The sequence below is a fragment of the Hydra vulgaris genome, chromosome 08 (genome assembly GCF_038396675.1).
Source record: "Hydra vulgaris chromosome 08, alternate assembly HydraT2T_AEP".
In the NCBI taxonomy this organism is placed as follows: Eukaryota; Metazoa; Cnidaria; class Hydrozoa; order Anthoathecata; family Hydridae; genus Hydra; species Hydra vulgaris.
Genome location: NC_088927.1, coordinates 46,992,160 through 47,005,570, shown reverse-complemented (window position 1 = coordinate 47,005,570; position 13,411 = coordinate 46,992,160). Strand labels below are relative to the sequence as shown.

At 28.0% G+C, this 13,411-nt stretch overlaps 1 protein-coding gene across 1 annotated transcript in view; it reads right to left on the bottom strand.

Annotated features, from left to right (window-relative positions):
* Nucleotides 1-4,694: 4,694 nt before the first annotated feature.
* Nucleotides 4,695-13,411, bottom strand: part of LOC105845602 (WD repeat-containing protein 13) — a 29,060-nt gene continuing 20,343 nt past the window's right edge. Inside the window, exons 13-14 of the mRNA XM_065803830.1 lie at nt 5,964-6,109; nt 4,695-5,291 (exon numbers count right to left, since the gene is read on the bottom strand). Coding sequence (XP_065659902.1) covers nt 5,259-5,291; nt 5,964-6,109 — 179 coding nt within the window. The 3' untranslated portion in view covers nt 4,695-5,258. The remainder of the gene's footprint in view (nt 5,292-5,963; nt 6,110-13,411) is intronic.

The window sequence follows — 13,411 nt, the reverse complement described above, 5'->3', positions numbered from 1 at the left end:
TTATATATGAGAATTAATTTCTGACTAGTTACAATTGCAAAAAAAAAAAAAAGGAAAAGAGAAAAAGTTTACTAAAATCATATAAAGTTTTATAAAAATAAATTGACTAGAGAATGGCTTAAAATTTAAGCCATTCTCTAGTTCTCTAGTAAAATTTAAGCCATTCTCTAGTACTTCTAATTCAAATATATTAAAATAATATTTAAGTTAAATATTATTTTAATATATTTGAATTAGAAGTGTTCAAAAAAATAAAATTTCCAAAACGCGAATACACAAGAGACCAAATTTGAGATAAATATAAAAAAAAATACGATTACAAAAAAAAAAAATTTAATGAAATTTACACAGTGCTCAAGTGGCAAAATACCCCCGAAAAATGCCCCAAATTGTTCCTAAATTATTTGGCTTTAAGCTCAAGGTAAATCTCAAAACTTTGTAAACATTTTTTTTTAATGTGATCATAAGGGTCCAATTTTTTTTTATAATTGTTGCGTATCCTGGTTCTTTCATGTTGTTAAATTATAAAATGATTTTGCATAATTTATGCAAAAAAAACATTTTTTTGCGTATTTACGCATAGTTCTGTTTTTAGCGTATTTGCGCAAAATTATTTTTTGGGAATTCTTTTTTTAATATAAACAACAGTTTCGAAAAAACTAGAATACACAACAATCTAAAAAAAAAGCTTCGGACCATTATGATAAGATAAGGAAAAAAAGTTTTACAAAATGTTAAGGTTTACCTCAAAAACCAAATAATTTAGGAACAACTTGGGGCATTTTTGGAGGCATTTTGCCGCTTGAGTTCAAGGTACCTTGTGCTCAAGCGGTAAAACACCTCCGAAAAATACTTTGATATTGACATTTACCTAAATGTAAATGTCAATATCAAATTTTTTTAAGTTTTTTTAAGGTTACTTTTTAAACATTACAATTTGATTGCCTCGGACTGCATTTGCAGAAAGAAAAATAAGATCAAGTCATTGTTGAGTCCCTTTTTTAAATTTAAAATCAATTAGTCTCTTTGCCGCAGTTAAATCAGGTAAAATAAAAACTTTTTTGTATTTTTTCATTTTTCTCAGTTTTTAGTAAAAAGCAATAGTGGATTGCGCTAGAGCACCATGTAAACCAATAAGTATTGGGTCTGTACAACCAGGTTTTAATAAACTAATTAACTTTAGCTTTTTTCATTAAAACTGGTTTTCTGTAGAACCAACATATTGTAATATCTGTTTTACTTTATCTTTGTCCTTGATAGATTTATCTTCAAATTTAACTAATTTACTTGAGATTTTTTCTGTACACTGTATTTACAACAAATTTATATTTATTAACTGTATATTTATGTCAAATCCTTAGTTTTACTGAGTTTAGATGAAAATATAAACAGAAAGATGTAAAAATAAAAAAAGAGAGATATAATAAATGAGTAAAACATTGTTTATATATACTCTACCGCAGTGGTGGGCATTTACAATGTTGCTTGTAAAACTTTGTTCTAAATTTTGAGGAAATTATTTTTATATAATAAATCTAAAATTATAAAAAAAAGTTTCTTACATTATTTTGAACAAAAAATCATAAGCTATTAAAAAATTGTTTCAGAAAAATCAAAAAACAATCAGCTAAATACCTCTGCCCACTTGAATAAAATAAGAAACAAAGCTGAGTAGATATTACCTTGTTAAACTTTTTTATAAAATTAATTAATGCAGTTGATTTAAAGCCTTAATGAAGTTAAAAATGCTCTAAAGCATTAGTCTGTTTAGCGTGCACGAATTATAAGCACAAAAACGGAAGTATTTATCTTTAGGGGTTGTTTTTTGATGATAGGGTTGATGCAGCAAGCTTTGCGCGCGCGTTTGTTTTAATTTTTAATGGTGCTGTTGACTCTTGTGTTAGCATATTCTGAGGAGTTTATATTATTAGACTGATTGATTATTCGCGTTGTTCAAGAGTAGCAAAGATGCGTTTTTTTGAGCTTTAACCGGCTTTGAAATTATTTTACTGAAACGGACACTTGTTGGATGAATAAACAAAAGAGTTTTTCAAGGTGGTTGGTTGTTTTTGGTTCGTTTATCTACTTCTTCCGTTTTTTGGGCAGGTTTTACAATCTTAAGGCCGGTTTAGCCTTTAAAGTTTAGCCTTTAGCAGTTGAATTCGTTCGACCGGGCCTAGGTAAAATATTATCAACTTTTTTACTTTTATTTAAATAACATTTTAACTTAATAGTATTTCCAATAATTCCCTTTAAACGCATTGAAAAGTGTAAAACAACGTTGCACTTTCTTGCTAGTCTGAATTTTGAGTCATTATTAAAGGCAATGAAAATTTGATGTCACTTAAAAACTTGCTTTTACAATTTACCAAGTAGTTAGTGATACAGTATTTAGCGCTGGCGAGAAAATTACGGTATAGGACCAGACGGTATCCGTCATCTGATTAGTAAATGGTATGTTTATATATCTTATTAAACAGGGACTAAAAAGTTTCAGCATGTGTCGTCTTCCGTTTGAAAAAAATATAATGATAAATTTATATTGATTATAATGATAAATATATAAATAAATAACAATTTGATATCTTTATATATCATTTTTTGTAAGTAAATGTATAGCGCTAAAGGTCGAGTACAATAAACATACAATAGCTTATTTATCTGAAACTTTAATTTAAAATTTAAATATTATAATTTTATTGCCCCTTTTTGCCATAAAAGCAAAGACCAGATTTTTGTTTCTTGCACAAAATAGTTATACCAAGTTTTGATTTATCTACTAAATTGACTTGTATATTGAAAATATCTTCATTCAAACAGAAACTTAAAAAAGTTATATTTTTAATGAAAAACTTATCTTTAATCGTTTTTTTGTTTTTTTGCTTTGTATATTATTTGGTTTAACATTTTGTTTTGGTTTTTAATTATTTTTGCATAAAAGTGTATTATTATCATTTCACTTCAGACATTATATTTTTCATCAAAAGTTAACCAAATATTGTAAAGGGCTTCATGACAAGATCCTCCTGATCTTCTAAAAGTCCTGTCGTTACTAATGTAAAAATTGTAAAATATATCTGGTTAATATAATATTTTTAAACGGCAAAAAATATATATATAAAAAAGTTATTTTTTTGTTTTAACATCCACCAAAAACCCAGCTTTGTTATTTGTTTTTCTTGTTGTAAATGCCAAACTTTTTAGTCTGTTTTTCTAATTAACACATTTTTGTTGTTGTGAGCCATCCATAAAGTATAAATGCCGAAATTTGGAAACCTGGGCTCTCTCCCTGTTACTATGCGTACTTTAAAGTCTCCTCCTCAAAAGTACGTATGCCTTGAAAATACCCTTCATTTAATCATTAAAAATGATATAACTTTAAAGAAAGAAAAAAAAAGGATATACTTTATAAATTAGAGCGTGCGTACTTTCAAAACTGATTATACACCCTTTCCATCTCTATTGCTTTACTCACCCTTTTCTGCAGAACCCCTCCCCTTAATCCCCCTAAGAAGTTTACGGACGATACCAAAGTCTTTGGTTTTGGCACCGGATCCCAACATGTCTTCAACATACAAACAAAACTATTCAGATAAACTTAATTTAATCACACTAAATAAGTTAGTGCGGTCGAGTTGGTTATACATTGTATATCCGATATAAAAGGTTCCAAGAATAAATAAATTTAATTTCCCCCAGATATGCATCTGTCTTCGTATCTTTCTTCCTTTGTCAGTACCTGTGGCTGAAGGCGAGAGATCTTTAAGCAAGTCAGCTCTCGTCAAGACCTCTCTAAGAGCTAACATGGAACAGGATCGTCTTATTTTACGTCTGTCTTATTTTTTTAATCAAAACAGATCTTGCAAAGAAAGTTAATTACGACGTTGTACATTTCAATTTTGCTGCTAAGAAAGCTCGTAAAATCTTTGTATAATGTCAGAAAAACTTGATACCAAATCCAGAAATGTTTTTTTCTTTGTAGTGTTTAATTGTTTGATTCGTGAACTGAATTTTTAAAGTATTTTGTGAATACTAGAAATAATAGCTTTTTTTTTCTTATTACTTTTAATTTGGTGGTGGTTAGGGGAATCCAGTAAACTTTTTACAGTATATACCGGGCATATTGATTTCTGTGCCCCCCTGTATTTAGTATAGGAATCTGCGAAAAATTTAGATTGAATGGTAGAGCTATCGATAAACTTTAGAATTATAATAGGATATTATTTAAGAAGATATTTCAATTTTCCTAGAGTTATGTCATTCGGCCAAGTATTACATTATTGCTTCTGGCTAAACGCGTCATCTTTTTCGTTTTTGTAAGATTTATAAAAAGAAATTTATTTAAAACTGATCACTAATCGATTAATTTAAGATATCGACAGTTTTATAAGGTCCACAAATTAGTATACAGTAAAACAATATTTTTCATTTAAACATACGTCAAACTTTTATATTACTTCTGGATAGTTATTTTTTTTCTCTAAATTAAAAGTAAGTAGAAAATTAAATGAGTCAAAAATTTGAGGCATGAGTTTGAATTTAAACAATTTGAACTCCCTATGTCAGTTTTGAGAAACTAAAAAAAGAGAAACGCATAACAGGTTTTAATGATGACATTAAAATCAGACTTCTCGAAAAAATGTCTTTAAATAAGACATTTTTTCGAAAAGATGTAATTTGGTCAAAAAAATACGTTTTATTTCACTATATATTTTTAAAATATTATTTTACATTCCGTTTTTATAACTTAATTTCAAAAATACTTTTAAAAAAACTATACACAATTTAAAACACCCTAAAAAAAATTTATTGGCATAAATTATTAACAAAGCAGTATTTATATAGAATTCTATACTTACATTGAATTTCTAAGAAATTGCATTTATAGCTTTAGATAAGCAGTTATAAATAACGCTTTAAATAAAAGATACTATTTTCTTGTAACTAGTTTGAATCATAAAGCTATAATAAAACTACCTTTTAATTGCACTAGGCAACTTGGTTTAAGTACATAAATAACAACGAGTTAAATGCATCTATATTTAGTTAACAAAATGATGCTTGTAGCACGCTGTTCAAACAAGCCATCCCGTTTTAAAAGAAAATCCATGAAGGTCTATTCCAAACGATACAATAACAATAAAAAAATCACAAAACATAAAAATAATTTAATCACAAATATTTAAATTGACCTAATTTCATTTTTATAAAATGCACCCAAAATGTGCACATCAAAGATTTCATTCTCAATCGCCATTTTAATGGACACGTTTCCATATAATCACAGTACCCTATAATCATATTTAAACTTTTTTAAATTACTGTTTATAATGGAACAAAACATAATAATATGACAAATATAGCAACATAGCTTAGTTACAAACATAGCAACATAGTTTAGTTAAAACGATTGACAATGACAAAAAGAGCATATTCAAAGAGGGTTGAAGCAACAAAAAAATAATAATAAAGGCAAAAAAAGAGTAAGTTAAGTCACAAAATGTTTAACAAAGACAAAAATTTTTTAGTAATAAATTAATAGTAATAAATTTTCATCTTCTTTTAACAAGGAATTATAATATTATGTTTCCTTTTGAAAAATTTAGGCTTCGAGATGAAGAAATTTATTTATATTAAATTTTTATTTAGTCATTTTTCAAATAAATCTTTCTCTCTATATATATAAATATAGAGATATATTTAATATTATTAATATGAATTCATTTTAGAAAACATAATTGAAAAAAATGTTAGTTAACACAGTGGCATAGGAAGATCAAGAAAGTTGGGGGAAAGAGAAGGCCAAAGAAGGTCAAGAAAGTCTGAAACGGATATTAAGCCAGAATCAAAATTTAATATAGAAAATAGAAATTTTCTGAAAATGGGGAACTATCTTTATAAACGGGGGCTAACCCCTCCTCTGCCCCCCTCCCGTTCCTACGCCAGTGAGTAAACACACTTACCTCTGCATCACAAGAAGCTAATAAACTTTCATCATAGTTCCAGCAAACATCAAGTACAGGTGCCGAGTGACCCAACAATGTATTAATTGGTTTCAAAGGTTCATCAATATTAAAAAAGTACACAGAGGTATCTTCACTGCCTGTAACTAAAATATATGTATGTATGTATGTATGTATGTATGTATGTATGTATGTATGTATGTATGTATGTATGTATGTATGTATGTATGTATGTATGTATATATATATATATATATATATATATATATATATACTAACTGCCGAAATATTGTGTTGATTTTTAGTAGTTTATGAATAAAGTAATTAAAATCAACACAATAAACTGTGTAGACAATACAAACAAATAAATATATCGTAAAAATATTATGACTATATAATAATAGTAATACAATGACTTTTTGAGCACATGGTTTTATTGTCAAAGGAATTCCAGAGCGAGGTGGATCTACATAAGAAATTCTTTGTATTATTATTATTAGAGCCTTTGGGCGGTAACATCAATATATTGCAACATCTAATTGAAATGGTAAAGTTTTCTTTATAAATAAGCCCTTCATAAATTCAGGGTTTAAACCATTTTAAACCCTGAATTAAAGGTAAAGTTTTCTTTATAAATAAGACCTTCATAAATTCAGGGATTTAAAAACTTTAATCATTAAAAATCGCTAATTTCGAAGATGGATTTTTAGGTTATCTAATTTTAACATTTCATCATTCATTCATTCAAGACAAATCAAATCTTTTATGGACTATGTGGAGTGCTTTTTTATGAACTTTATTAAAATTAATAAGGTTGTCATTGTATTTTGAGCAAAACATCCAAATTAAAGGGCAGTATAAAAAATTTGATAAAATATAAGCGTTAAATAATAGAGTTGCTTGTTTATAAGATAGAAAACTTCTTATTCGAGAAAGGGCAAAGCACCTACTATCAGCTTTTCTGCATAGAGCTTTAATGCGATCACCAAACTTTAAATCCTTATCAATTGTAACCCCAAGTAGCTTATTTAATCTGAAGCAAAAATCTTGTTGTCGCCAACCATTATAAATTGGCTGTTTGAATACTTTTGATCAACTATAGGAAATTGAAATTTTTTGGGATTTATGATTATATTATTAAAATTAAACCATTCAATGACATTTAGTGTTTTGTTTTACAATAGAAGAATAACACTCTCTAAGTTATTATCACAAACATAGAGAGTATTATATTCAGCAAAATTGCAAACCTCAGAGTCTTTAATAAATATAAAAAAGGTCATTTATAAATATACTAATGAATATTGGCCCAAGGATTAATCCTTAAAGCACTCCTAAAAAAAACTCCTAACTGCTTGGAAAATTATGAACCCAATTCAACCTTTTGTTTATGATCACTTTGTTTATGATAGTAAAAACACAGGATGTAGTCCAATTATTAAATCCTATAGATATCCTGTATTTTAGAAAACTAAAGAAAGTTGTATATGAACTATATAAATTTTATAGGATTTAATAGGACCTAATATGGTTGAATAATTTACTACATTTTACAACTGATATGGGTCAAATTGTATGGTGATTTGTGTGTGATTGCGTATTTATCAACCAATAGGAAAATATCTAATATGCTCTATATACATTAAAAATGTGTGTAATTTAATCATTATTATCTTAGAGTATGGCTGCAACATTACCTGCAACATTACCTGCAAAATGTGCATAAGTACAACTTATAATAGAAAATGGCAAGTCTTAATGAATTATTGCTGAAGATTATTAAGACAGCTGTTCATGATATCATTCAGCACATCAAATCAACAGATGGAATCAATCCCAGAAAATCCTGTGGAAGACAGAAAATAAAAGAAGTGAAAGACAGGAAAAAAAAAGAAGACAGAAAATCCTGCAGAAGACTAAAAACTGCCACTCTAAAAAAAGACAACATGATCATGTCTTTTACAAAAACCTTGGGCTCTTATATAAAAGATGTTCTTTTATTTATGAAAACTTTAGCAATATATGGTTTTGTAGATAAACATTTAATGAAATTATTTTTTGAATATATATATCTACTTTAGCATATATAGATATACACTGAATTTTTATGTTTAAAAAAAATGAAGAATGAAGAATAATGAAAAAAAAAAAACGAATAATAATAACAAAAAAAATTACTGCCCCTACCACTACCACTACTTTATTAGAACTTTAAACATCAAGTTTCTTCATATTTGATCTTTACTTGTAGTCAAAAAATGTTACTTTTACATTTAAGTATTGTTGGTGTAGTACTGCGCATTAAATAGTGCTCTTTTTTGAGGCATGGTTGATAGTGTTACAAGTCCTCCTCAGGGAGAACATTTTAAAAAACTTTTTTTAAAAAAATAATGTCTTTTTTTTAGGAGTTCATTACTTGTACACACATAAAAATAATATTAATACAATCGAAACCATATTTCTACGCAAAAAATGTTTCAATATATTAATTTTTCATCTCATTTGTATAGTAGTGTAATGTTTTTGGGGTGCGGCTGACAGGGTTGTGGATTTAATTCCTCATCAGAGAGATTTTTTTAAAATTAATGTTTTGTCATTGATGATGATAATAAAATATGATAGCATATTGTAGTTATTATATAGCCAATATTATAAATCAATATTGGCTATATTAAGTAAAATGTGGAAACTTTTTATTAGTGTAATATTGCTAACAATATTTAGCTCATATTGAGATAAATATTGTACGAATATTGCATCAAAGTTGCTTGCAACTAGGGAACTTAATCACAACTTTTCCACTTATTTTCTGTTGTCTAAACCAGTATTTAGCAATAACAATAATTACACAGTGTTAAATACTGTAACTCATTATAAAGACTAAAAAGTAGAAAATAAAATATACCAAAAACATTTAATAAAAAATTTTAAAATCTTTATTGAAATAAACTTTTTAATTCAAATTTAATATTTCAGTAAACTAAAGATTGACAGGTCTGTTTCGAAATGAATCTTGTACAGACCTGTCATTCTTTATTTTTCTAAACTATAAAACTTGAATTAAAAGGTTGTTTTTTTTCTTTTTTGTAAAAAAAGTTAATATATTTTAGCAAATGTTTTTGCTATATTTTATTTCTGAGAAAATGAACAATGGTGTGTTAACCTTTTAAGAGGGTCTTAGTAATGATTCCGGGCACCATTGTTTCACACTTTTTTCAACCCCTGAATATATATAAATATATATAAATATATATATATATATATATATTTATACATACATACATATATATATACATACATATATACATATATAAACATCTTTGCTTCCAACAAGGCTGCAAGCAACCACTAATTAGAGTTGGAAGTTACTGAGAGAGAAAAGATGAAGATTGTAAAGCAAGATAACAATTGACAGATGACTTGAAAGATTGCAAATTATATGAATCAGGAAAGCAAGATGAAAGAAGCGAATTCCAAAGAACTGATGTTCGAGGAAAAAAACTAGAGGAATAAGAGTTTTTGGAGCACTTAGGAACAGTCACAAAAAAAGGATAGGACTTAATTGAATGACGAGTAGCACGAGAATGAATTTTAGTAGATTTCACAGGATACACTAGCTCTTTAGAGCAGTGCCTATTATAGTACCTGTAGAAAAGAGAAAGAGAAGCAACATTACGATGATGTGATAATGATAGAAGGGTGGCTGCAAGAGCAGGTTCATGTTTACAATGGGTTTTTTCATCTTGTCTAAAAGAGAAAGGGCATCATTAGAAGATCCGCCCCAGATATAACAACAATATTCCAAACAAGGCTAGATTTATAGAGATAAAGAATAGAATCCGAAGTAAGAAAGTGTAGAGCTCGATAAAGAGATGCAACCTTAGCAGATGCTAAATTTGCAACGGATTTGATATATGGTTACCAAGAAAGATCCGAAGTAAGAGTTAATCCTAGAAGACAAAGTAGATGACTCATCGGGTACATTATTTAAATTATTGCGATAACGATTGCCCAAAAAAATTGAGCTATATCTGAATTAAAGTTCACCACCCACTGTGAGCCCCATGTTCTGTGAGCTGTAGCAGAAGTGAGATCCTTTTCAAGCTCAAATGCCCCCTCCAAGCAATCAGAGGGTGTTGGTTTCTTATCACCACAAGAATAAATGGTAGTATCATCAGCAAACAATGCCACCTTAGATGTGAGAATATCTGGAAGATTGTTTATGTAAATTAAAAAGAGTATAGGGCCAAGGATAGAACCTTGAGGAACCCCTGAAGTTACAGAATAAGAAGAAGAGTGTTGTCCATCAAGGACAACTTTTATGCTACAATTGGAAAGGAAGGATTCAATGATCTTAAAGATGTTGCCGGATACACCATAAAAAGAAAGCTTATGGAGAAAACCAGCATGCCAAACTTTATCAAAAGCTTTTGAAATGTCAAGAGCGATGGCCTTAACCTCTCCACCTTCATCTAGTGCACGATAAAACCTGTCAGTTATTACTGTTAGCAAATCAGCTGTAGAACGAGAAGATCGAAATCCATATTGATGGTCAGAAAGTAAGTTATTAGATTCAAGATGAGAGATTAAGTGTTTATTAATTAAAGACTCAAAAACCTTGCTTATGATAGGAAAAAGACTAATTGGACATTAGTTAGACAAATCAGATCGCTCTCCAGAATTTTTGAAAATAGGGATGACAAATGCCGCTTTCCAGCTGGCTGGAAAACAAGACTCTGATAAGCACTTGTTCATTAGTTTTGAAAGTATAGACGACAGCTCCGGAGAACACTTCTGCGAGACTATAACAAGTATGTTTCTTAGGCCACAAGCTGTAGAAGAGTCGAAGCAAGAAATCACTTTAGATACAGAAGCTAGAGTGATACGAATGTCAAGCAATGGATCAACCTGTTTGATGGCTATATCAGGTAGAAGTTCTCAGTTCTTAGCAAACAATTCAACCTTGTCTTTAAGTGAGGTGACAAAGTTCGAACCATACAAGAAAGGTGGAATTACAGATTTGCCCTTATTATTGATACTATTTAAGATTCTTCAAAAGTCACGAGAGCCTAAATTTTGTGATGAAATACGAGATTTCATGACCTGAGAATAGCGGGTTTTGGCATTAGACAAAACCTTTTTACAATGGTTTCTAGCAGTAATAAACAGGTGTCTCTTTTCTGGAGAATTGTTTTGCTGATAGATATGGAAGTAACGATTTCAATTGGCAATTGCAGCAGCACAATGTGAGAAAAACCATGGAGAAGAGTGAGGCTAGACCTGGAATTGTCGAGAGGAAATAAAAGATTCCTCTCGACAATTCCAGTTGTCGAGAGGAATCTTTTTTTAAAGTTCATGCCTGCCTGAATCCAAGAAGTTATGTAAGAAGCACATTTGTCAACAGGAAGATGAAAGATTTCTACCCAAGAGCCGTCACGAAGAAAATCACGAAAAGAGCCTCAGCCAGCTCTAAGGTAGTTGTAAGAGGTACGATGATAGGGGATTTAGATGATGAAGAATGAGGTAATAGCTTTAGAGAGATCAAACTGTGATCAGAAGCACCTAAGGGTGAATGTGGAGAAACTAAGCACTGACTAGAATCAGAAACAAGACATACATATATATATATATATATATATATATATATATATATATATATATATATATATATATATATATATATATATATATATATATATATATATATATATATATGTAAACTATGTTTACTAATATATATATATGTAAACTATGTTTTACTAATTTATTATTGCTCAATGTTCTTAAAGAACAGAGCAATAATAAATTAGTAAAAAACACTTATCTAACTTTTATCTTCTACTTTAAGTTTCTAATTAATATATATATTAAGTTACTAATTTATATATATATATATTAAGTTACTTAAGTTACTAATTTATATATATATATATATATATATATATATATATATATATATATATATATATATATATATATATATATATATATACTTAAAAGATCTTGTATGAGAGAAATTATATAATTTAAAAAAATAAAAAATGCGGTTTTTCTTAATACAAATAATTTCTAAAATATATATTACAAAATTTTTTAATCGTCACACTTTAAATAAAAATTTTACTATTGATGTCAGCAATTGAATAACTCTATTTCCTTTGGAATTTAAAAAATTGTGACTAAAATTAACCTTCAGTGGACGTATGTACTGAAGATATTCATCACATAGTATTATTATAGCTAACTTATGCTAACAAATACAAATGTTGAAAAATAGTTGCTGAAGGAAACTTAACTCAAGAAACTTAATAGTATCCACTTTGTTTTTTATATGTTATGATGTATATTAAAAATTTAATTCATAATAAAACTTTCAATATCAAAAAAATGTGTTAAAAAAAAACTTACATCTCACTTGACTTTCAAGTCAAGTGAGATGTTATACAAATCTAATATGTTTTTGTCTAAATGAGGTCTGAATGAGATTTATCAAGTTCATATAACTATCCAACGAAGTAAAAGTCAAAGTTAAGTTTTTGATAAAGTTAATTTCATCTTGGAAAGCTTTCTGACATGGCAAACTTTATGTTCAAGAACAAAGTCATTTAAAAGTTTGAATTTAAAGTTTTCATACCATTAAAAAAAATTTAAAGAAACACTGACATATGTCAGTGTTTTTTAAAATTATAAACTAGTGATGATGAGTTATGTTAAAAAAACTAAACATTTGTTAGATTTAACTTATAAATCATAAACTATGCACTCAGACATGAAAAACCACCAAAAAAAACGTTAATAAATTTCCATAGAAGTGTATTTTAAAATACTTATTACATAACAAGTTATTTAGTCTTTAACATTAGGTTATTCTAAAGAAAAGGTTTAATCTTAACTCGAGGTTAAGGTTTAATCTTAACTCGAATCTTAATCTTAACTCGAATTTAATCTTTAACTCGAGGTTATCTTAAAGAAAAGACCTAATATTCTTTGCACCAAAATATAGACTTTACTAGATATTTATCTTTCAAGATGTTACTTGTATGTGTATTTTTATTTTTATCACCACAATATAGTGCTGATATAATGATCAGTTGAAAAGAAAAATTAGTATTGAGAGAAACATTCCAACACTATCCATAACCTGTCTACTACACATCCACTATCCATGACCTGTCTACTACACAACTACTACAGCAGATTTAGATTAGTCAATAACATATTTTGATTATTTAATTTTTAAAATGCCAACATTCATCTGACCTTTTTTATAAAAAAAAAAAAAAAACAATTTATAAAACGACTATTTAAAAAAAATTTCATAGTTTCCCAAATATTTTTTATGGAGCTTTTATCAGTGATTCTTCAGGATACTGTATCTAGAAGCTTAAAAATAAAAAGGTAGGTAAAATAAACTTAATTTATTTAGGCATATGTCTAATATGCAAAAT